Source organism: Salvelinus sp. IW2-2015, unplaced genomic scaffold, assembly GCF_002910315.2.
Source record: "Salvelinus sp. IW2-2015 unplaced genomic scaffold, ASM291031v2 Un_scaffold3635, whole genome shotgun sequence".
Taxonomy (NCBI): domain Eukaryota; kingdom Metazoa; phylum Chordata; class Actinopteri; order Salmoniformes; family Salmonidae; genus Salvelinus; species Salvelinus sp. IW2-2015.
The window spans coordinates 16,238-41,254 of NW_019944912.1; the positions used below are offsets into that span (position 1 = coordinate 16,238).

Sequence of the window (25,017 nt, forward strand, 5' to 3'; positions counted from 1 at the left end):
AACCTTGAATTAAAGCATAAAAACCAAATGCATATATATTTGCATTATAAAAACCTATTTTAGAGTGTAATGATTCATAAAGTTATGTGTGGGTTAAATACTTTTTTGTCATAGATTTTTTCTTTTGGACCTTTTTCCAAAAGTGAAGAATGCCACACTCAAAATGGCGCTAATGTATAGCCATCTGACCGAGGGCATGTCGTGGCGTTGGCACACTCCTTCCCATCTCATTGGCTGTGAGTATATAAATGCTGCGTTCAAAGTGCTAGTCCGAACTAGAATTTTTTGATTTGCCAATTCGTTAAATATGTTCGTCATATGCCGCATTCAAAACAACTGGGAACTCGGAAATCTCCGACTTCAGTGTGGTCAAGACAACTGGAAACTCGGAAAAAACGAGCTCCGACTGGGAAATATTATTTTGAACGGTCATCCAACTCGGAATACCAACTCGGGAACTCGGGTCTAGAGGGCCGACTTTCCGATTTGAAGATCACTGACGTCATAATTTGATCTCGTATATTTCCGAGTTCCCWGTTGTCATGAATGCACCACTAGATTGTAAAAAATAGGTCCAGGTGGCAAATGGCCAAATGGCCATGTGCTTCTGAAGACTAGGTTCAAAATACTGTATCTTAAACCAAGCCCGAAGAGACCACAATTGTATAGGAGTGTAGTATTAAAAGTATTATGCAATTATAGTGTTTATTTACCATAACCATACACATATTTGTTAAAAAACAAAACAAAAAACATATTTGTTGAACGTTTTCAATTAAACATTGAGAAGTGAAATGTAGGCTTTATATTAGGTAGTGGTGGAAAAAGTACACAATTGTCATACTTGAGTAAAAGTAATGATATCTTTAATAGAAAATTACTCAAGTAAAAGTGAAAGTCACCCAGTAAAATACTACTTGAGTAAAGTCTAAAAGTATTTGGTTATAAATATACTTAAGTATCAAAAGTACATGTAATTGCAAAAATATAAGTATCAAAAATAAAAGTAAAAGTATAAATCGTTTMAAATTCCCTACATTAAGCAAACCAGACAGCACRATGTTCTTGTTTTTTAAATKTATGGATAGCCAGGGGAACACTCGAACACTTAGACAATAATTTACAAACAAAGCATTTGTGTTTAAAGAGTCCTCCAGATAATAGGCAGTAGGGATGACCTGGGATGTTCTCTTGATAAGTGTGTGAATTTAACAATTTTCCTGTCCTGCTAAGCATTCCAAATGTAATGAGTACTTTTGGGTGTCAGGGAAAATGTATGGAGTAAAAATTATATACTTTTCTTTAGGAATGTAGTGAAGTAAAAGTAAAAGTTGTCCAAAATATAAATAGTAAATTACAGATACCCACAAAAACGATTTAAGTAGTACTTTAAAGTATTTTTACTTAAGTACTTTACRCCACTGATATTAGGCTATGTGGCATTAATCAGAATTTAATGAGATAAGCCTAAATTTGTTTGTTTGGTGAACAACATGTGTGGTTGGGATATTTTCATATAGAAAAAGTAAATAGATCAACACGATACTTTGAATAGATCAGTTTGCTGAATGAAATGTGTGTATAATGATTACAGTTGTCAATGCAAATTAACAACAACATAAAATGCATTATGCAGAAATGATTAATTAGGCAAACATGATTACTTCCAAGCATTCAAAGGCCAGGAAACTAAATATAAGAAGCGTAACCTCATTCATTATTCATGATATGTTATGTTAGACGAATCTTGGCATAGTTCATCCACATGACACCCCTGAAAGCAAGGATAGGGTATCAGGGCTGACCACAATAGCCTCTATTTGCTATGTCACCCGGCCTACATGGTTGCTGAGGTAGGATCTCTCTCTATCTTAATTCAATTGAAAGGGGCTTTATTGGCATGGGAAACATGTGTTTACATTGCCAAAACAAGCGAAATAAACAATAAACAAAAGTGAGAAGATACAAAACAACATCAACAAAAAACGATTTGAATTTAACAGTAAATATTGCACTGAAAAAGGTTTTAAAAAAGATAAATACATTTCAAGTGTTATATTATCAGCTATGTACAGTGTTTTAGCAATGTGCAAAATAATTGTAGTACGAATAGTAGGGCAAGATAAATATGAAATTGGTGGTATTTACAATGTTGTTTGTGCTCCACTGGTTGCCCTTTTCTCAAGGCAACGGGCCACAAATCGTGCTGCTATGAATGCACACTGCGGTATTTCACCTATCAAATATGGGAGTTTATCAATGTCTTGATGTTTTTCAAATCTTGTTTCGGTGTGAACTTGTGGGAAATATGTATCTCTAATTGTCATTCATTTGGAATTAGGGAAGTGCAGGCTTAGTTTCCACCTCATTTGTGGGCAGGCAGCATAGCCTGGTCCTCTCTCTCTCTCTTCTCTGACCGTGGAGTACAGGGAGAACACTGTAAGAAGAGAAGAAAAGGAGGAAGAAAAGGAGAAGGAAATAGACGGAGGAAAAAGCAGAAGGAAAGCAAAAAAAGAGACGAAAGAGAAAATATAAGTAGGAAGAATAAAAACACATTTCAAAGAAGAGATAATACAGAAGAGTAAGGAAAACATAAGAAACATGAGAAGAGATTTAAAAGGAAAGAGAGAAAAGGAAAGAAACGGCCCATGTTCTGAATTCTGTCACTGTACATTTCAAAAGTGCTTCAAAAATGGTTTATATTGACTAGGTCCGTCCTAGCTCGCTCATTAATGTCTTCATCAAAATCACTGATTGCCTTTTTCCGCCTAGGAACAGTGTAGTTCTGCCTTCTTCAGGGGCAGAACTACAGATTTTTACCTTGTGAGCTCGGGGATTCGATCTGGCAAACTTTCGGTTACTGGCCCAACGCTCTAACCACTAGGCTACCGCCGCACCAAATTAATCCTGATTAATTCAATGGAGTGGGTTAAGTAAGATCTATAACCAAATTAGCATACCCCCTGAGCTCTTCCCCGTGTAACACCTAGAGGCCAACCAGTAGGTCCATCTCCTTTATACCATGTTTCTTGCAGGATGACAATGTCTAAATTCTGATATCTTTGGTGAAGTCTGGGTTCCTGCTCTTTAGGCTAAAAGCCTCAGACCCCCTATCTATATCTCTCTCTCTCTCCTCTCTCTCTCATGCTGGTGAATGAGGACCAAAAAGCGACGTATAGGAACAGAGTCTTTATTCCAGTATTAAACAAATAATGATTCTCCTGGATATTATCAATGGTAAATCCAAAACAGAAAATGAAATCCTCTCGTCAATAGAGAGAACGACTGGAGACGCGACCACAGACTGCAGGTCGCTTCAGGAAGGCACTGGCCGTAGCTGACATAGACACCTGCTCACACGCAGCATCTGAAGAAGGCAAAGAACACGACAGGGCGGAACAAGGACACAGGACAGCAAAACATCAAACAAGAATCCGACAAGGACAGAAGCGGAAAACAGAGGGAGAAATAGGGACTCTAATCAGAGGGCAAAATAGGGACAGGTTGTGAAAGAGTAAATGAGGTCGTTAGGAGAATGAGAAACAGCTGGAGCAGGAACGGAACGATAGAGAGAGAGAGCGAGAGAGGGAAAGAGGAAGGGGAGAGAGAGGGATAGAAAGAGGGAAAGAACCTAATAAGACCAGCAGAGGAAGCACAGGGACAAGACATGATGATCAAAGACAAAACATGACACTCTCTGTCTCTCTCTCTTTCTCTCTCTCTCTCTCTCTCTCTCTCTCTCTCTTTCTCTCTCTGTCTCTCTCTCTCTTCTCTCTCTCTCTCTCTTCTCTCTCTTCTCTTCTCTCTCTCTCTCTCTCTCTCTCTCTCTCTCTCTCCTCTCTCTCTCTCTCTCTCTCTCTCTCTCTCTCTCTCTCCAACTCTGTTATTTTAACACAATGTCTCTCTTTCTTCCTCTCTTCACTGCATGCACCTTTTTACTGTTTGCATTCTTTTCGATTTTGTTGATCTCTAGTGAATTTTTCCACTCAAAGCTGTGAGAGATTTCCTTTAAGTTTAAACAACTTAGTCTCTACATTTTATTTGCATGTTGTAAAGAATAATGTTGCCTAATGATTTTTTAATTAAAATAGGCTATTCATAGTGTCTGGCAGCACAACCCCTCTTCACATTCCTTTGAAGGGCAGCAAGAAATACATAGTTTTGGTCAGGCCTTCAGGGTTATTTAATTGGCCGAGCACGCTGTCAGTGTTCGTTTTATTCTTATATGGCCACTGTCTCTCTCTCTCGTGGTATGGAATGTATCATGATTTGGTATGGTTCTTGCCACAGTGCAGTTCTGTTTTGACGGCGAATCGCTCACTGTGTTATTGATGTTTTTTTTCTTCGACATTTCCATGGTAACTGTCCAAAATTTGATCAGCAGCTAGCAGCGAGAACACCCAAGTATTCAACCATGGAGCCAAACGAGAAGAATCCGACTCCGGACTCGAAATATGGTAAGAAATGTTCCCTTTCTTCGCATTCTCTTCGCACAGTTATTTTTGAAAAAAGGGGTGTGGGTGGAAYAAAATGGAAACAATGACTCGTGAATGATGGGTGGGGACCGGCCGCGTGTGTCCCACTCCCAAACAGATTTACATCGCAACAACATCATCCTAATCAGCGTGCAGAATAATAGTTTACGTTTCCCATTTAAAAATACCCTTTACAAAGAATCAATCCTGCATTTATCAAAGGCTTGCAGCTGTGCTGCTCCAGCCTACATCTATCTAGCGATGCGCTGTTTATGTTCAATTTAAGGACTAAGTGATATTCATTGTTGCCCTATTATGTACACTGATCATATGGAAATGAATAACCCCCTATGMRCTAGGCCTATATGTCTCCCACATGGTCCATTGTTCCCACTAATTGGAATCAGAAGAATCAGATAGCAAAGTCGGATAGTCTATTCTACAGCCTTTGTCRYCTTGACTTGAACAAGTATATTAGACAAAGCTATTAGTCAAATGTTGCCTTGCAGGCAATGTATAATTCATTACCAATTCATTTCTATAACAGAATAATCAGTACAATGAATGAGTGTTGACAGCTTGGGCGGCAGGGAGCCTAGTGGTTAGAGTGTTAGACCAGTAACCCGAAAGGTTGCCGGATCAAATCCCCGAGCTCACAAGGTACACATCTGTTGTTCTGCCCCTGAACAAGCAGTTAACCCACTCTTCCCTGGTAGGCTGTCATTGTAAATAAGAATGTGTTCTTAACTGACTTGCCTAGTTAAATAAAGGTACAATTTAAAATGCTCAGTCTGCTCTCTCACAGAAGTTGTTTGTGTGACAACACCCATGTGGTGATATCTAGAATGCCATATGGTTATTACTCACACACACACTCACACACACACACACACACACACACACACACCACCGCAGTGGAAACAATTGGCCCTCAGCTACAGTGTATCATTAACACTGATTTTTTTTCAGTTTTGCCATGACGACTTTCTAAAACGTCACTCATTGCGTGGCATGTCACATGTCTCTCGAGAGGTAGACTGATAGTCAGCCTGTCCTTCGCTGCAGTTGCACTTCCAAATGGTGGTTGGACTTTGGGTTGAGTTGTTGTTCAGAAGATCTGTTGAGTCATCGAGGTCCTCCGTCCTGTTTAGCCTTAATCCCTCCAGTCAATGTCATCACATGTTGGAATAAACCTGCACTTCAAACCTCAACTGATTACCAACATAGCAGGCTTACAATACYTTGTCGGTAATTCAGCATTTAGGCACCACCCTAGTCATATTATGATGAAGATAGAGGCCTAGGTTTGTAATAATATATATAATATACAGTGGGGAGAACAAGTATTTGATACACTGCCGATTTTGCAGGTTTTCCTACTTACAAAGCATGTAGAGGTCTGTAATTTTTATCATAGGTACACTTCAACTGTGAGAGATGGAATCTAAAACAGAAATCCAGAAAATCACATTGTATGATTTTTAAGTAACTCATTTACATTTTATTGCATGACATAAGTATTTGATCACCTACCAACCAGTAAGAATTCCGGCTCTCACAGACCTGTTAGTTTTTCTTTAAGAAGCCCTCCTGTTCTCCACTCATTACCTGTATTAACTGCACCTGTTTGAACTCGTTACCTGTATAAAAGACACGTGTCCACACACTCAATCAAACAGACTCCAACCTCTCCACAATGGCCAAGACCAGAGTGCTGTGTAAGGACATCAGGGATAAAATTGTTGACTGCACAAGGCTGGGATGGGCTACAGGACAATAGGCAAGCAGCTTGGTAAGAAGGCAACAACTGTTGGCGCAATTATTAGAAAATGGAAGAAGTTCAAGATGACGGTCAATCACCCTCGGTCTGGGCTCCATGCAAGATCTCACCTCGTGGGGCATCAATGATCATGAGGAAGGTGAGGGATCAGCCCAGAACTACACTGCAGGACCTGGTCAATGACCTGACGAGAGCTGGGCCACAGTCTCAAAGAAAACCATTAGTAACACACTACGCTGTCATGGATTAAAATCCTGCAGCGCATGCAAAGTCCCCTGCTCAAGCCAGCGCATGTCCAGGCCCGTCTGAAGTTTGCCATGACCATCTGGATGATCCAGAGGAGGAATGGGAGGTCCTGTGGTCTGATGACAAAAATAGAGCTTTTTGGTCTAAACTCCACTCGCCGTGTTTGGAGGAAGAAGAAGGATGAGTACAACCCCAAGAACACCATCCCAACCATGAAGCATGGAGTGGAAACATCATTCTTTGGGGATGCTTTTCTGCAAAGGGGACAGGACGACTGCACCGTATTGAGGGGAGAATGGATGGGGCCATGTATCGCGAGATCTTGGCCAACAACCTCCTTCCCTCAGTAAGAGCATTGAAGATGGGTCATGGCTGGGTCTACCAGCATGTCAACGACCCGAAACACACAGCCAGGAAAACTAAGGAGTGGCTCCGTAAGAAGCATCTCAGGTCCTGGAGTGGCCTAGCCAGTCTCCAGACCTGAACCCAATAGAAAATCTTTGGAGGGAGCTGAAAGTCCGTATTGCCCAGTGCAGCCCCGAAACCTGAAGGATCCCAGCTTTTTGTAAAAGCCCGGATCCCAGCTTTTTGTTAGCCAGGGCCTCTATTCATAAAGTGTCTCAGAGTAGGAGTGCTGATCTAGGAGGTAGGAGTGCTGATCTAGGAGGTAGGAGTGCTGATCTAGGAGGTAGGAGTGCTGATCTAGGAGGTAGGAGTGCTGTAGAGTAGGATGCTGATCTAGGAGGTAGGAGTGCTGATCTAGGAGGTAGGAGTGCTGATCTAGAGGGTAGGAGTGCTGATCTAGAGGTAGGAGTGCTGATCTAGGAGGTAGGAGTGCTGATCTAGGAGGTAGGAGTGCTGATGTAGGAGTGCTGATCTAGGAGGTAGGAGTGCTGATCTAGGAAGTAGGAGTGCTGATCTAGGAAGTAGGAGTGCTGATCTAGGAGGTAGGAGTGCTGATCTAGGAGGTAGGAGTGCTGATCTAGGAGGTAGGAGTGCTGATCTAGGAGGTAGGAGTGCTGACTAGGAGGTAGGAGTGCTGATCTAGGAGGTAGGAGTGCTGATCTAGGAGGTAGGAGTGCTGATCTAGGAGGAGGAGTGCTGATCTAGGAGGTAGGAGTGCTGATCTAGAAGAGTGTTTATCTTGGAGTAGGAGTATTGAAACTGATCCTAGATCAGCAGTATGAGACACATACAGGCCCTGGTATCATTGTGCTGTTTTGCCAACAACCTGGAGACAGCAAACAGCCCAGGGACCAGGCTAGTTTCCTGCCATGTTGTCTGTCTATATATATCCTCTGACTGTGTATGAGTGGGCTAGTGTGCGGCTGGATGTCTTGTCTAGTCTAAAGCACCACGGTAGCAGCATCCACAGGCCCACTGCTGAGTGTCTGATGTACCCACTCAACACACTGAGTGTAGGGGCACTGAGTCAACTCATGAACTCAAGTGGCACACACACACCACACACACACACACAACACACACACAACACACACCACACAAAACACACACCACACACACACACCACACACACACACACACACACACACACACACACACACACACACAAGCATATGAGTGAGTGTGTTGAGTGTGTTGAGTGTGTTGATCCTTTGTCTAGCTGTCTCTGGCTGTCAGGTCACAGCCAAACTGTTAGACAGAGTTGCTTAGTGTGATTGTAGTGAGCCATGTAGGGGAATGAGAGGGAGGCGGCAGGCAGGATTTGGGCTGGATTTATTTGGCAACCAGCGCAAGTTTAGACACTTCAGAAAAGGGAATTGGCACGCCCCCCCTCCCTCCTCCCCCCTCTTCAGTCTCAGGAATATCTGATGGCTTCTCTCAGGCTACTGCAAAAGAAGTTTACTCTGGAAGCAGTTGAGTTGTGCAGTAATAACTACACTATGACCTATTCCATATACACATCAATTGATGTACTGTTGTTGAATTGTCACCTACACCAGATAGGTGCAATGAATGGTTGTTTTACAGGGTCAGCCATAGTAGTACAGCACCCCTGGAGCAAAGTAGGTGTAGTGCATTGCTCAAGGGCACATCAACATATTTTTTGCACCTTGTCTGCTCAGGTTAGAACCAGTGACCTTTTGATACTGGCCCAACAATTTAGCCACTAGGCTACCTGCCACTACAGTAGCCTGTGTATTAGCGAAGTCCTCTCAACCTATTCCTGTACAGACACATGGATTAGTAATAACTCATCAATATACAAGATTCATATCGACATTCAAATGTCATGTTTTTGAATAACATTGGAACGAGAGGCTTGTTTCTCCACCACATATCTGCAGATACTGTTTTGATGACTCATCCAGCCATGGCAGTAATGGCCTGTCTCTGTGTGCTAGACCACAACAGACCAGCAGACACTAAACCATTAGATCACTAGACCACAACCCCATTAAGAGTGTCTAGGTAGTGGACATTCAATAGTCCCACTGGGTCTGGAAGTGGAWCATGTTCATCATGACAGCACKGTGTGGCTCAGCTGGTAAGGGCATTGCGACCAGCAACGTCAGGGTCGTGGGTTCGATTCCCGCTGGGGTCACATAGTGAAAGGACTCACTGAACTGGTTGTTTTGGATAAAAAACTTCTGCTAGCCTGGCCCCAGATCTGTTTGAAATCTATTGCTTACGTCATTGTCTACTCCCACTCTAGGKCCCATTGTCAGACTGAAATCTGTCGATACACACTAGCCAGTATTGTCTATACCATGCTGTCTGTCTATCTATCACATGGCCTTGGAGGTTGGAAGGCGGGAAGGTGTCATGGCCAGACCAGGGAGAATATGTAGGAGGGCGTATAATCCTTCCAGAACAGACACAGTCTGTCTCAGATATGTATGGTGGTCTATGCAGGCTGCATTTTCATTTTTGATTGAACCTTTATTTYGACTGGGAAGACATATTGAGAGCTCTCTTTTCCAAATGCGCCCTGTCTAATGCAATATAAAATACACATTAAAATACACATTAAAATACAATACAGTACAAAAGAAAATGCTGGGTGGACTACAAACATTGTCAGGGTTTTGTTGAAAACTCATTTATAGACTATAGACTTATAGATCATATATTTGATAGTTAATCCATTTTTTGTAAATCATATGTAGTCTAGTTATAGATACTTTCAGCACGGTTGTGAAGGCAATCAGGACCGAAAAGTTGAAAAATACGTCTTAACTTTGAAACAAGAAGTTAGAAAGTTCAGAGAAATCCCATCAAGTCCCATCATCGCTGGCTAGCGAGAGAACTGCCRAATCATATGAAGGATCCTCTTCCTGTAGGCTTTTTACAGATATAAGGTTGCATATGTTATTTGAAGGAACATTTTGTATGAACCACTAGACCTAACTAAGTCATGCACAGTGCACCACATACTGTGTGTGTTTGCAGTCGACCCAGTTAGGTGCATAGCCTGTTGCTATCCCCTGAATAGGAAGGGAACTGCAGTTGAGTTTTACGAATGATCATATTATATCAGTGTCTACATACTTGACCTACATGAGAGTGATAGATGTTTAGGCTTCGTTTCTAGTCACCCTGACTTTTGCATCCACACCCATCTATATTAGGATAGATGCAAGTCCTGTATAGCTTTTAAAATCCACTCTATTAGGGTGAACTCACCAAAGTCATTTTAGGAGTGAAAAAGGTTAAGTAATGGCGTCGAGGGAAAAGAAAAGCACTGTTACCTCTCTCTCCTCTCCAACCCTCCTGTGTGCCACCCATTCCCATGATAAGAGCCCAGTAAAAGAGGCAAAGAGAGGGAGAAATGAAGAGAGCGAGGGAAAGGAGGGAGCGTAACGTTACAGGAAGGCAGAACTCTGCGAGATACAAGATTTGACTCGTTCTTTATTTTGCAATCACACGGAAGAAGGAAGTGAGGTCTAAGGTGGTGGTCTAGAGTCGAGACAACACTTAACGCAGTAAAAGTGTACTGAAAGAAATATAGGCAACACAACAAACACATGAATCAGCCAACCTGTTGATGAAAAAGACAGAGAAGGAGTGACTGAGGAGTGAGATGGCAAAGAATAAAGGTATTGTAAATATTCAGGACAGGGTGTAACGGTTTTTGTTTGTGTCTGTTGTTTCTTTCACTTCTCACTGAGGGCATGATGGGAGTAGCTTTTTCAGTTGTTGTCTGTGACGTTGTTTATGTTTTGAACTGAACATTATGGACTGTAATTAAAGACAGTAAATGAATGTGGTGAGTTGAGGCAACTCCACTTTGGTTTATTACCAATATGGTTTATTCTATGGGACACTGGGTGTTCGATGGTTGCAACGTGTGATCTGATGACAAATAGTGTACACTCTTAGAACCAAAAAGGGTTCTACCTGGAACCAAAAGGTTCTCCTATGGGGACAGCCGAAGAACCATTTTGGAACCCTTTTTTCTAGGAGTGTAGGCTACAGTGTGTCATCACATTGCAGCCGTTGTGTACAATGGGATTTCCAACACTCATACAATAATGTTCTTAAATACTGTACAGTCAAACTAATTGTTCTGCCATCGAAGAAAAGGGGTGTTTTTTTTTTTGTTGAGCAGGATGGAAAGCCTGACTCACCGTTATATCTCACGTTGACAGAACAGTATATCATGTCCCCAAGAAGCTGCAACAATGTTCTCAGTCACACTGTCTCTATGTTCAGAAAATAATGTGACACGTTCATTAACAAGACACATGGCCATTGTCATAACAGGATAGGGTCAAGATCTTAGGTGCAAAACAGGAAATACAATGTTGCCCACATCATTTGCGTATTGTGGAACTGTGTGGCTCAGTTAGTAGAGCATGGCGTTGGCAATGCCAGGGTTGTGGTTTTGATTCCCACGGGGGGGAAAGAACGACAATGTGTGCACTCAGTACTGTAAGTCACTCTGGATAAGTCACTCTGGAACTAAAAATGTTCTTGGATGATTGGGCTTTTTGTGTTGGTTTCTAGATGTTGTAGATACATTGTATCAACACCATTCAGACTGTATACACAACATTATAATTGTCTTGCTCTGCTACCAGACTATGGTGAATTGAGTAGATGCACTGTCTGATGTGGCGCCTGCCTAGTCTCTGAGGTGTTACCATAGCGTTACTATGGCGCCTAAGAATGCCCACCGGGAGCTCTGAGTCACCGGGGAGCCATTTTGTGGGTTGCTAGGCATGTCAGTCTTGTGGGAGAATCCTTTTGTTATGGAAAATACGTCTCAGCTTTGTTAATGTGTACACACACGTACAGATATACTGATACACAGATATAAACACATACACACACACCACACACACACACACACACACACACACACATACACATATGTGTATAAATGTAAAGAAAAATATTAAACTCTCTCTCTTTGCTTGTTCACAGGTGAGCACGGAAGTTTGACCCTACCTTCAAAGGACCCATCCACAACAGGTAATCATCTCATTATCAGCTTTGACAGCCAATCCTCACTCTACCAATTACCCACATAGCTCTCTCTCTCTCCCTCTCTGCTCCTGTGGTTGCCAGGGGCTGCACAGATGTGTTCTGCTGTATTCTCTTCATCTTGGCCATACTGGGATACTTTGCTGTGGGGATCCTGGGTCAGTGTCTCCACAACTACACTATTACTGGCCATTACATCGGTTCTAGGCCCTGGGTTTTGGTTAATCATGTCACATGACCTGTATTTTAGCTTTTATTTTAAGCCTTTTCCGAAATGGTAATTGGACCAAAAATGTAAGCAATTGTCTGAGGATGGTGCTGGGCCGACTGTGACGCCCTGACCGTAGAGGTCCTTTTTATGTCTCTATTTGGTTGGTCAGGGCGTGAGTTTGGTGGGCATTCTATGTCTGGTGTTTCTATGTCATCCTTGTTTTGTATTTCTATGTGTTTGGCCTGGTATGGTTCTCAATCAGAGGCAGCTGTCTATCGTTGTCTCTGATTGAGAATCATACTTAGGTAGCCTGTTCCCACCCGTGTTTTGTGGTGGTTGTTTTCTGTTTTGTGTGTTCACCTTACAGGACTGTTCGTTGTCGTTTTTGTTGTTTTGTTCAGTGTTCAGTTGTTTAATTAAAATAATGAACACTTACCACGCTGTACCTTGGTCCTCCTCTCCTTCTCCCTACACCGACGGACATAAAAGAAAAGGGGACAGTTTGATGAAAAAGCTTTAAATAAAGTTTAAAATCCAGGTCATGATTAACCAAAACACAAGGCCCTAACAAGACACAGTAAAGTGATATTCTATCTATTTGAAGTGATTCTATTCCATTGTGTGTCGTTATGATAACTGGACAGTATCTGAACTACAGTTGTTGTACTTCCTCCTACTCCAGCCTGGTCTCAGGGGGACCCCAGGAAGGTTATCTACCCGACTGACAGCAGAGGACAGTTCTGTGGCCAGGCCGGGACCCCCCTGGAGTAAGTCCCTTCCATTACCCCCCTATTTATTCTGCCTTTGAACATCTCTCTTCAATACTGATCCTTTAGAATTCCTCTTGTCCATTCACATGTCAAGATATTATCTGTCTCTTTCTGTTAATATGTCTTTTGTGGTATCAGCCAAGACCTCAGATTTAGACCTCCACAAGTCTGGTTCATCCCTGGGAGCAATTTCCAAACGCCTGAATGTACCACGTTCATCTGTAAAACAATAGTACGCAAGTATAAACACCATGGGACCACGCAGCCGTCATACCGCTCAGAAGGAGATGTGTTCTGTCTCCTAGGGATGAACGTACTTTGGTGCGAAAAGTGAAAATCAATCCCAGAACAACAGCAAAGGACCTTGTGAAGATGCTGGAGGAAACAGGTACAAAAGTATCTATATTCACAGTAAAACGAGTCCTATATCGACATAACCTGAAAGGCTGCTCAGCAAGGAAGAAGCCACTGCTCCAAAACCGCCATAAAAAAGGCCAGACTACTGTTTGCAACTGCACATGGGGACAAATATCGTACTTTTGGAGAAATATCTCTGGTCTGATGAAACAAAAATGGAACTGTTTGACCATAAATTATGTTTGGAAAACAAGGTTGGACGCTTGCAAGCCGAAGAACACCATCCCAACCGTGAAGCACGGGGGTGGCAGAATCATGTGGTGTGGGTGCTTTGCTGCAGGAGGGACTGGTGCACTTAACAAAATAGATGGCATCATGAGGGAGAAAAATGATGTGGATATATTGACGCAACATCTCAAGACATGTCAGGAAGTTAAAGCTTGGTCGCAAATGGGTCTTCCAAATGGACAATGACCCCAAGCATACTTCCAAAGTTGTGGCAAAATGGCTTAAGGACAACAAAGTCAAGGTATTGAAGTGGCAATCACAAAGCTCTGACCTCAATCCCATAGAAAAGTTGCGGGCAGAACTGAAAAATCGTGTGCGAGCAAGGAAGCCTACAAACCTGACTCAGTTACACAAGCTCTGTCTGGAGGAATGGGCCAAAATTCACCCAAGTTATTGTGGGAAGCTTGTGGAAGGCTTCCTGAAATGTTTGACCAGTTAAACAATTTAAAACGATTAAACCAAATGCTAATTGAGTTTATGTAAAGTTCTGACCCATTGGGAATGTGATGAAAGAAATAAAAGCTGAAATAAATCATTCTCTCTACTACTATTCTGACATTTCATATTCTTAAAATAAAGTGGTGATCCTAACTGACCTAAGACAGGGAATTATTACTGGGATTAAAWGTCAGGAATTGTGAAAAACMGATTTTAAATGTATTTGGCTAAGGTGTATGTAAACTTCCGACTTCAACTGTAACTGTCTCTAACAGGAAGAAACCTCTCCTGTTCTACTTCAACATCCTGAAGTGTGCCAGTCCCCTGACCCTGCTGGAGTTCCAGTGCCCCACCACTCAGTTATGTGTGGAAAGCTGTCCTACCAAACACATGACGTTGCTGAAAGCTTACCTGAACAAAGGAGAGCAGGAGTACTACAAGCAGTTCTGCAAGGAAGGAGTGGACTTCTCCAAAATGGTGGGTGACAGAGGAGATACATTTGCAGCGGCAAAGTAGGTAGTTAGGGAAATAATGTGTAACTAAGGGTGATTTTGTTGTGTTTCGCAGAGTGCTCCCGAGATCCTGAGGGATGGCCTGTGTCCTTCCATGCTCATGTCCAGCAAACCATGTAAGTCTTCTCACGAGCCATAGCGTGCACTGTATGTGTGTGTGTATTTTTTATAAAGACTTAGTAAATGTATAGTGACCACACAGCTAGTGATTCTTGATCTCCACTCTCTCTCCTCTCCCTCCAGTCACTCGTCGGTGCCTTCCAGCTCTCAGTACCATGAAAGGTGGTGTGGTTGTTGTTGGCAACGAGACTATTTTTGACAACGGGGAGGGAGAGAAGGTGAACGCCACGGATTTTCTGGACGCTTCAAAGTGAGTCCTCATGCCTCAACCTGAAACACCGTCAATATACAGTACCAGTCAAAAGTTTGGACACACCTACTCATTCAAGGGTTTTCTTTATTTTTACTATTTTCTACATTGTAGAYTAATAGTGAAGACATCAAAACTATGAAATAACACATAAGGAATCATGTAGTAAACAAAAAAGTGTTAAACAAATTAGATTCTTCAAAGTAGCCACCCTTTGCCTTGAGGACATCTCAAATCAAATCAAATTCAAAGTCCCACGTTGTTATTTGTCACATACACATGGTTAGCAGATGTTAAGCGAGTGTAGCGAAATGCTTGTGCCTCTCTAGTTCGACAATTGCAGTAATAAACCAAAAGTAATTCTACACTAACAATTCCACAACTACTACCTTATACACACAAGTGTAAAGGATAAGAATATGTACATAAAGATATATGAATGAGTGATGGTACAGAACGGCATAGCAAGATGCAGTAGATGGTATAGAGTACAGTATATACATATGAGATGAGTAATGTAGGGTATGTAAACATAAAGTGCATAGTTAAAGTGGCTAGTGATACATGTATTACATAAGATGGCAAGATGCAGTAGATGATATAGAGTACGGTATATTACATATACATATGAGATGAGTAATGTAGGTATGTAAACATTATATTAAGTGGCATTGTTTAAAGTGTCTAGTGGTACTTTTACATAATTTCCATCAATTCCCATTATTAAAGTGGCTGGAGTTGAGTCAATATGTTGCAGCGGCACTAAATGTTAGTGGTGGCTGTTTAGCAGTCTGATGGCCTTGAGATAGAAGCTGTGTTTTCAGTCTCTCGGTCCCTGCTTTGATGCACCTGTACTGACCTCGCCTTCTGGATGATAGCGGGTGAACAGCAGTGGCTTGGGTGGGTGTTGTCCTTGATGATCTTTATGGCCTTCCTGTGACATCGGGTGGTGTAGGTGTCCTGGAGGGCAGGTAGTTTGCTCGGTGATGCGTTGTGCAGACCTCACTACCCTCTGGAGAGCCTTACGGTTGTGGGCGGAGCAGTTGCCGTACCAGGCGGTGATACAGCCGACAGGATGCTCTTCGATTGTGCATCTGTAGAAGTTTGTGAGTGCTTTTGGTGACAAGCCGAATCTTTGCGCATTCTTGGCATTCTCTTAACCAGGTTCACCTGCAATGCTTTTTCCAACAGTCTTGAAGGAGTTCCCACATATGCTGAGCATTTGTTGGCTGCTTTTACTTCACTCTGCGGTCCTACTCATCCCAAACCATCTCAATTGGGTTTAGGTCGGTGATTGTGGAGGCCAGGTCATCTAATGCAGCACTCCATCACTCTCCTCGATCAATAGCCTTACGCAGCCAGAGGTGTATTGGTCTTGTCCTGTTGAAAACAAACGATAGTCCCACTAAGTGCAAATCAGATGGATGGTGAATCGCTGCAGAATGCTATGGTAGCCATGTGATAAGTGTGCCTTGAATTCTAAATAATCACTGATAGTGACACCAGCAAAAGCACCCCACACATCACACTCTCCTCCATGCTTCACAGTGGGAACCACACATGTGGAAATCATTCGTTCACCTACTCTGCGTCTCACAAAGACACAGAGGTTGGAACCAAAAAACTCAAAATTGGACTCATCAGACCAAAGGAGAGATTTCCACTGGTCTAATGTCCATTGCTTGTGTTTCTTGGCCCAGCAAGTCTTTTTTTATTATTTGGTGTCTTTTTAGTAGTGGTTTCTTTGCAGCAATTTGACCATGAGACCTAATTCACACAGTCTCCTCTGAACAGTTGATGTTAAGATGTGTCTGTTACTTGAACTCTGTGAAGCATTTATGGGCTGCAATCTGAGGTGCAGTTAACTCTAATGAACTTATCCTCTGCAGCAAGGGAACTCTGAGTCTTCCTTTTGTGGCGGTCCTCATGAGAGCCAGTTTCATCATAGCGCTTGATGTTTTTTTACACTTGAAGAAACGTTCAAAGTTCTTGAAATGTTCCTGATTGACTGACCTTCATGTCTTAAAGTAATGATGGACTGTCGTTTCACTTTGCTTATTTATCTGTTCTTGCCAAATATGGATTTGGTCTTCTGTATACCACCCCTATCTTGTCACAACACAACTGATTGGTTCAAATGCATAAAGAAGGAAAGAAATTCCACAAATTAACTTTTAACTTGGCACACCTGTCATTGAAATACTCCAGGTGACTACCTCATGAAGCTGGTTGAGAGAATGCCAAGAGTGTGCAAAGCTGTCATCAAGGGAAAGTGTGGCTACTTAGAATTTTTTTGGGGTTACTACATGATTCCATATGTGTTATTTCATAGTTTTGATGTCTTCACTATTATTCTGCAATGTAGAAAATAGTCAAAACAAGAAAAACCCTTGAATGAGTAGGTGTGTCCAAACGTTTGACTGGTACTGTATGAATTAATCAATACATCAACCTACCTACCAACCACACACCTATCAATCTGTGTCTGCCCGCCTGCTATTTGTCAATTGTTAGCAAAGTGTTAAGTGGACTTGTTGTTCTTACAGGAAGTCCAATGTGGTTGTTGAGGCTCGCCAGGTACCATGAGGATCTTTGAGGACTACACTGGGCCTGGTACTGGATACTGATGTGAGTGGCTCTCTGTGGTAAACACACTCATGACACAAGACAATAAAGAAAGTTGCACACTCTATAGGCCAGTTACCCGTATTACCAATAATGTATTGCTGAGCCAACATTTCCCATAGAGATAAATGTTCCCTCACGGAACAACACAAGTTCTGTACATTTGAATGTTATTATCTGTATTCCTCCAGTGGTCTGGTGATAGTGGGGAGGGGGTGGGTGGGTGGGGTCAGTCTCATCTTAATAAAGTTCTGTGAATGTGAATGTTATTTCCTGTCTCTCCTCCAGTGTCTGGTGATAGGCCATGGGTTGGTCAGTCTCATCTTAATAAAGTTCTGTGAATGTGAATGTTATTTCCTGTCTCTCCTCCAGTGGTCTGGTGATAGCCATGGTGGTCAGTCTCATCTTCATCGTCCTCCTGCGCTACCTGGCCGGGATCATGATCTGGGTCATGATCGTCATGGTGATACTGGTCATCGGTTATGGTATTATATTCCCCTTTCCTGAAACCTATCTAACTGAAAACATACTGTTGTTTTACCTATTTAAAGTACAATTAAAAATAATAAAATCAACATTGTGCATTATCAAGTTAGCCATTAAGAAATGTTAGAGGTAGGCTTAGTGATATGACGTAGGTGCACTAAGTAAACTGCATAGTCGGTCAATTTCCGTTGAAGTGCAAGGCTAAACTTCTCGGCTGATTTGGTCCCATGGCTACCAGGCTGTAACGGTGTGAAGAAAACCCCGTACACGTGGACAGATACTATGTGTCACTGTGTGAGAGCGAAGTATTTCATCTTGCTCATCGCTGCTCGTGCAACGTCATTTCTCTGACTCTTTAAAATGTTTAGGGATCTTCCATTGTGCCATGGAGTACCGCAACCTGAGGGGAGAGCCGGGTTCTGACGTCACTATCCGTGATCTGGGACTGCAAACAGACTTCTCTGTTTACCTGCAGATCAGACAGACCTGGCTGGCTTTCAGTGAGTACATGCACTCATTCTCCTTCTTTCTCTCTCTCTCTTTCTCTGTCTCTCTTTCTCTCCCTCCATCTCTCCCTCTCTATTTATGTTTCTCTCTCTTCCGCTCTCTCACTTTTTCTTTCTCTCTCAATTCATTTGAATTTGCTTTATTGGCATGATGTGACAATGTACATATTGCCAAAGCTTACTTTGGAGATTTACAATGTTAACATAATTAAAATAATAATAATCAATATAGTCAACAGGACAACAGTAACAACAATAATCAACGGTCAAAATAACCATACATTGAACAATAACAATAAGCATAGAGGACATGTGCAGGTTGGTTGGTCTGTCAGACACTGTCCCTCATGTTATGGCAGGTAGCAATGTAGTGCGCTGCCAACCCACAGCTCTCTGCGTCCTCCCCCAACAGGACGGGCAGCCTACTCTCATCAGAGAGGTCTTTGAAACCTTGAATAAGGATTTCAAATTTGGGGAAATGACTCTCTCTCTCTCCCTATCTCTCCCTCTCTATACTCTTTCTCCCACTCTCTCTCTCTCTCTCCCTCGCTCTCTCACATCAACTCATTCAACTCAAGTTGAGACACACACACACACACAAACACTCTAACTGCGCTCCGCTCCTCCGTCAGTGATCATCCTGTCCATCGTGGAGGTTGTTGTCATCCTGCTGCTCATCTTCCTCAGGAAGAGAGTCCTCATCGCCATCGCCCTCATCAAGGAGGCCAGCAGGGCTGTTGGCCATGTGATGTCATCACTGTTCTACCCTCTGTTGACATTTGCCCTGCTGGCCCTGGTCATAGCCTACTGGGCTATCACCGCTGTGTATCCTTCAGCTGTCAATCATGTTATTCATGTTTACATGTCTGTCAAGGGAAAGAAGTGTTCCTGTAACGGTCCTTGTAATGGTGTGAAATGTACTAGATGACTTTTAGTTATAGGTTTTCTTGTAGCTCTAGCCTAGATAGCTGTAGATGGTGTAGGGAACCGTGCAGATTGAAATGTGGACAGACTGAGACCGTCAAGGAAAATAACTGTGACGACTCCTCCACAAGTCATCGCTGCAGAAACTAAATGTATCAAGAAAGTTTCCATGCAGATGGTCACGTCTGTATGACATGTCTCAGTATCTACTTCCTTAGTGATGGAACCTCCTTGACTGCCTTTCCCAGCTTCCTGTCCACCTCCAATGAGCAGGTGTACAAAGTGTTCAACACCACTGAGTGTGAGTACTCCAGAGACACCTGCAATCCCGAGGTGAGCCACAAGATGTCTCTGTTCTTCCATATCTGCCTGTTTACATATCAGGCKTATTTTTTGTAAACTTTTATATGTTCCTTCTATTCTATCTGTATATAGTGTTCAAAAAGGGCTTTTTTTTCTCATTTATTGAATATAAGTGGACTACTCCTTTAATACCAGCAGAAATGCTAATATCACAGAGATTTCCCTTCTCTTTCCTCAGACGTTCAACACCACCAACATCACAGCCCGGTGCCCGGACGCCGAGTGCCTGTTTGCCTTCTACGGAGGCGAGAGCTACTACCATAAATACCTCATCATGTTCCTTCTTACAACGTGTTCCTCTCTTCTGGTGTGCAAACTTTGTGACGGCGCTGGGTCAGGTGACCCTGGCTGGGGCCTTCGCATCCTACTACTGGGCCTTCAAGAAGCCTGACGACATCCCAGCCAACCCATCTGCTCCTCACTTGGTCGAGCCCTCAGGTAGGAGGGGTAGTGTGTGGGATGGGGGTTTGGATGCATGTGTATGTGGTGTGTGTGTGTGTAAGCAGTGCACGTGGGTGGGGGGGGGGGTGACTGGTTAGTGTGTGAGTGAGTGATAGGGTGAAAGAAAGAAAGAAAGAAAGAAAGAAAGAAAGAAAGAAAGAAAGAAAGAAAGAAAGAAAGAAAGGGTTGCATGGAGAGTTAGTGAGAGACCAATAATTTGGACACAATCTTTTACCTTCTTCCCCTGTCTAGATACCATACAGGCTCCCTTGCCTTCGGTTCCCTCATCCTGTCTCTGGTTCAGGTCATCAGGGTTCTGCTGGAGTACCTGGACCAGAAGCTGAAAGGTGAGGTGGTGTTCTCACATGTCCTGTTCCATTCCAGACGTGAATACTGGGATACTTCCTCATTGACATCAATCAGTGGGAATGGACAAAAAAATGTCACTACTAATTATTGCATTTTAATAGATGGTTGTTATCTAAATGAACAGGAACAGATGTCATTATCTCCTGTTTGTTGTTATGTACCCACTAGCTGCCCAGAATCGCTTTGCCAAGTTCCTGCTCAGCTGCCTGAAGTGCTGCTTCTGGTGCCTGGAGAAATTCATCAAGTTCCTCAACAGAACGCCTACATCATGGTGAGTTCATCAACCTAACTGTGCGAATGTAAGTTCTTTGTGTAAAGAAAGAAGGCGTGGAACTGTGTGAATTGAAGACGGTGTGAACTGTGTGAATTGAAGACAGTGTGAACTGTGTGTATTAAAGGCAGTGTGAACTGTGTGTATTGAAGACAGTGTGAACTGTGTGTATTGAAGACAGTGTGAACTGTGTGTATTGAAGACAGTGTGACTGTGTGTATTAAAGGCAGTGTGAACTGTGTGTATTAAAGGCAGTGTGACCTGTGTGTATTAAAGGCAGTGTGAACTGTGTGTATTAAAGGCAGTGTGAACTGTGTGTATTAAAGGCAGTGTGAACTGTGTGTATTAAAGGCAGTGTGAACTGTGTGTATTAAAGGCAGTGTGAACTGTGTGTATTAAAGGCAGTGTGAATGTGTGTATTAAAGACTGTGTGAACTGTGTGTATTAAAGACTGTGTGAACTGTGTGTATTAAAGACTGTGTGAATTGAAGACAGTGTGAACTGTGAAAACTGTGTGAATTGGAAGACAGTGTGAACTGTGTGAATTGAAGACAGTGTGAATTGACACTGTATTGTAACACCACATGTTTCCCCTAGGTGGCAATATATGGTAAAAGCTTCTGTACCTCAGCCAGAGATGCCTTCTTCCTCCTCATGAGAAATATAATCAGGTGAGTGTTGTTGACTACTGAGACGCCCTTCATAAACCCTCCATAAACCCTTCACAACTCCTTCTCAAACCCCAGTCTCTGGGACCTTTTCTGAAGAGCAATAGCATCTTTTTGGTTTTCTGTCTCTTTTGATTCATTTCTCTGTTGGCTTCTCAGGGTGGCTGTCTTGGACAAGGTGACCGACTTCCTATTGTTTTTGGGGAAGCTCCTCATCGTTGGAATTGTGGGTAAGTGATCCTCAGAAACACAAGCAGAGAGACTTGATTTACACCTTGTACAGTTTCCCACCATCTGTGATACTTTTCAGTGAGCCCTCATATCCTAATAATATGCATCTCTTCTTCTCTTGCTAGGAATCTGTTCTTTCTTCTTCTTCTCTGGGAGGATTAAGGCTGTGGAGCAGACTGCCCCCTCTCTCAACTACTACTGGGTTCCCATTCTGGTGAGAGACAGGCCTGAACGAACTCTTATACTGTTACTTCAATCCATGTTTCTCAATGTTTTTTGTGCTAGGGATTGGTAAGCTAAGGGTCATACTTATCTATAGGACCCTTACATTAAAACTGGTCAACATTATTCCAGGGCCGGTCTACTGACTCAAGGCTGAGAAATACTGCCTTAAAGAGTCTGTAAGTGTTGTTTGTATTGATTCCAACACTGTGTGTGTGCCTGTTTCTCTCTTCCTAGACGGTGGTGGTGGGATCCTACCTGATTGCCCATGGATTCTTCAGTGTGTACGCTATGTGTGTGGACACACTCTTCCTCTGCTTCTGTGAGTAATATCCTATTTTATTGGTATACTCTTTAGTCACTCACACAACTTTCCAAATCTGAAATGCTCTTTTTACCTGAGATTCCTCTTTTTGCCTGCCATGTTTCTGACTTTTCCTTCTCTTTGTCTCTTCCCTCCTTCTTCCACACTTCACTATTTCTTATTCCACACTTTTTGCTTCTGTTCTTTTTTCCCACTAACCCGAACAAACATAACCCCATAATACACATCAAACACACACACAACGAAGGCGAAGACCTGGAGAGAAACGACGGCTCTCCAGAAAGGCCGTACTTCATGTCTCTGGAGCTTCACGAGATTCTCTCCAAAACCAAAATGGCGGAGGAAGAGGAGAACAAAGATGGTACGGAACAGCCAGACGCTGACCCAAGTGAACCTACACTGATGGACGAAGTTCGCCTGGAGGAGGAAGTACCGCTGAAAGAACAAGATGGAGAGATACAACTGAAACGCCAAGATGTGTTCATGCAGGCCAACGAAGAGGAGCAACCTCTGAAGGAGAAGACCAAAGAGGAGGAAGTGGAAGAACCACAAGAGGAGAARTCTGAAGTGAAGGAGGAGAAGGAAGAGAAGGGACCAGAAAAGAAGGGACCAGAAGAGGAGGCAGGAGTGGAAGAAAAGGGATCAAAGGAGGACAAGCCTGAAGAGAAGGATCACCAACCGACAGAACCTAAAAAGGAAGAGACGGAGGAAAAGAAACCTCAAGAGGCGGAGCCTAAAGACCCGCCTTCTACACCCCAGGAGTAGTAGTTTATGTTGTCATGGAGACGTGGAGCTTGGTAAACCTCATAACTAGGTCAGGAAATGCCCCTGGCCCTACTCATATAACATGTGCCGTATGGAGCCAGTATACAGTACCTGTTACTAACGACGTAATATGTAATTCTATGCTAATATGTAATTCTATGCTAACGACTGTGTGATTTGAACCAGTTAAATGTATGACCAGCTTTTAAATGCAAGACTTTTCACAGTGCTAATGTATTGTATTCACACATAGGGTTGTTTTAACGTAAAGGTAGATGGTTTTAACAAGGTCCTGTGGTTGTAAAAGGCTGGTCAAAAACCCAGTGCATCTCTGTAGCTTGAAAATATTATGTTTATTTATTGACTATTCATTTATTGTGTTGGTTTGGTTTTAGACAGTGATGTTTTTTTTACTGTGAGGATCTGTAGATTTGTGAGTGCTGAACCTGTGCCTGACTACTACAATTGTTATTATGAATATTTAATTGTCTTAATATCATGAAGTAATGACTAATGAATGCACTATGAATTCACTATTACAATGTTTACAGTCAATCAAAACAAAACTTCAACTAACAGTGAAAATGAACAATGTTTACATTGATACCAGCTGACACCAAATGGTAAATCCTTTGATATCCTTTGATATGAAAATGTGATTTCCAATGGAATCAATGTGTATGTACAGTATGTATTTATTAATTAGTATGCTTATTATGTCTTATTACATCTGTGTGTAATTATTTATTTTGCTTATTAAGTTCTGTATCAATTATATAGATGATCCCTCCAGCCAGGAACACGTTTTTGGACTTAATGTATTGTATTGAAATTCCACAAACTACTTGCCTTGGAATTTCGGACTGGCTTAACTGCTGTGATTGTGTTGCTGTGATGCAATCGTTTTAACCTCTCAGATCTGGGTCGTATTAACCACAGGAGGTTGGTGGCACCTTAATTGGGGAGGACAGGCTCTTGGTAATAGCTGGAGCAGAATCAGTGGAATAGTATCAAATACATCGAAAACATGGTTTCCATGTGTTTGATGCCATTCCATTTACTCTATTCCGGCCTTATTATGAGGCGTACCTGAACTTGTTTTTGTTTTCCGTTGCAAAATGTTTTTAAACGTTTTCCGCTGCATGGCCTAATGAATACGACCCTGCAAGCCCTGTTCAATGTTTACTGACCCAATTTGCCTTTGTTTTCGTCTTTCTCTCGATCTGTCTCTCTTTCTGTCTCGCTCTTTATCTGTCTCTCTTTCTGTCTGTCTCTCTCTCTTTCTCTCTCTCTTCTTCCTATCTATGTGCTGCATGGTGTTTCAGTAACATTGCCTATTGAGTGCTTTATCAAAACTAACCTTGCAACCTTCTGTCAATGTTTWCTATCTGTTTCTGTCAGTGTGTGTCACATTGTAAACATGTTAGCTGATGTAGTATTTCACTTATATATGATACATTCCACTCMGTTTGCTTCTGTTGGATGCAGCTGTCGATTAAAGTTTGTTGTATTGATCAATACATAGTTTTTTTTTCATGTAAATGACAAATGTAATCATATTGAATGACGATAGGACAGTGGGAGAATGACACAATGGTGAGTTTCTATTCACTTTGGGACAGTTTCCCAGATACAGACTTAATAAGTTTAGTCCTGGACTATACAAGCACTTTCATCAACGCATGCTTTTCAGTACAGGATTAAGCTTAGACGGTGTCTGGGAAACCGGCCCTTTATGTTGTTAGGAATAGGATACTGTTTTACCTGAAGAGATGTTGAGTTTGACAATGGTTGGTTCTCTTATTGTTGTCTCATCAATTCATTGATTTTCCAGTGGAAGACCTGGAACGCAATGACGGAACTGCAGAGAGACCCTACTTCATGTCTCAGAACCTTCTCACCATTCTGAAGAAGTCCAACGAG

At 42.4% G+C, this 25,017-nt stretch overlaps 1 protein-coding gene across 1 annotated transcript; it reads left to right on the forward strand.

The window, feature by feature from the left end:
- Positions 1-4,251: 4,251 nt before the first annotated feature.
- On the forward strand, positions 4,252-24,612 carry LOC112076225 (choline transporter-like protein 2). Its single transcript, XM_024143079.2, is given in 25 exon segments — positions 4,252-4,466; positions 11,898-11,940; positions 12,037-12,110; positions 12,846-12,930; positions 14,292-14,493; positions 14,584-14,644; positions 14,772-14,898; positions 17,445-17,476; positions 17,479-17,502; positions 17,505-17,526; positions 17,896-18,008; positions 18,378-18,509; positions 19,148-19,340; positions 19,688-19,772; positions 19,981-20,078; positions 20,080-20,204; positions 20,207-20,240; positions 20,496-20,590; positions 20,781-20,864; positions 20,867-20,883; positions 21,481-21,554; positions 21,711-21,781; positions 21,908-21,996; positions 22,242-22,326; positions 22,577-24,612. Coding segments are annotated over 25 exon segments (2,535 nt in total). The 5' UTR covers positions 4,252-4,414; the 3' UTR covers positions 23,095-24,612.
- Positions 24,613-25,017: the final 405 nt, after the last annotated feature.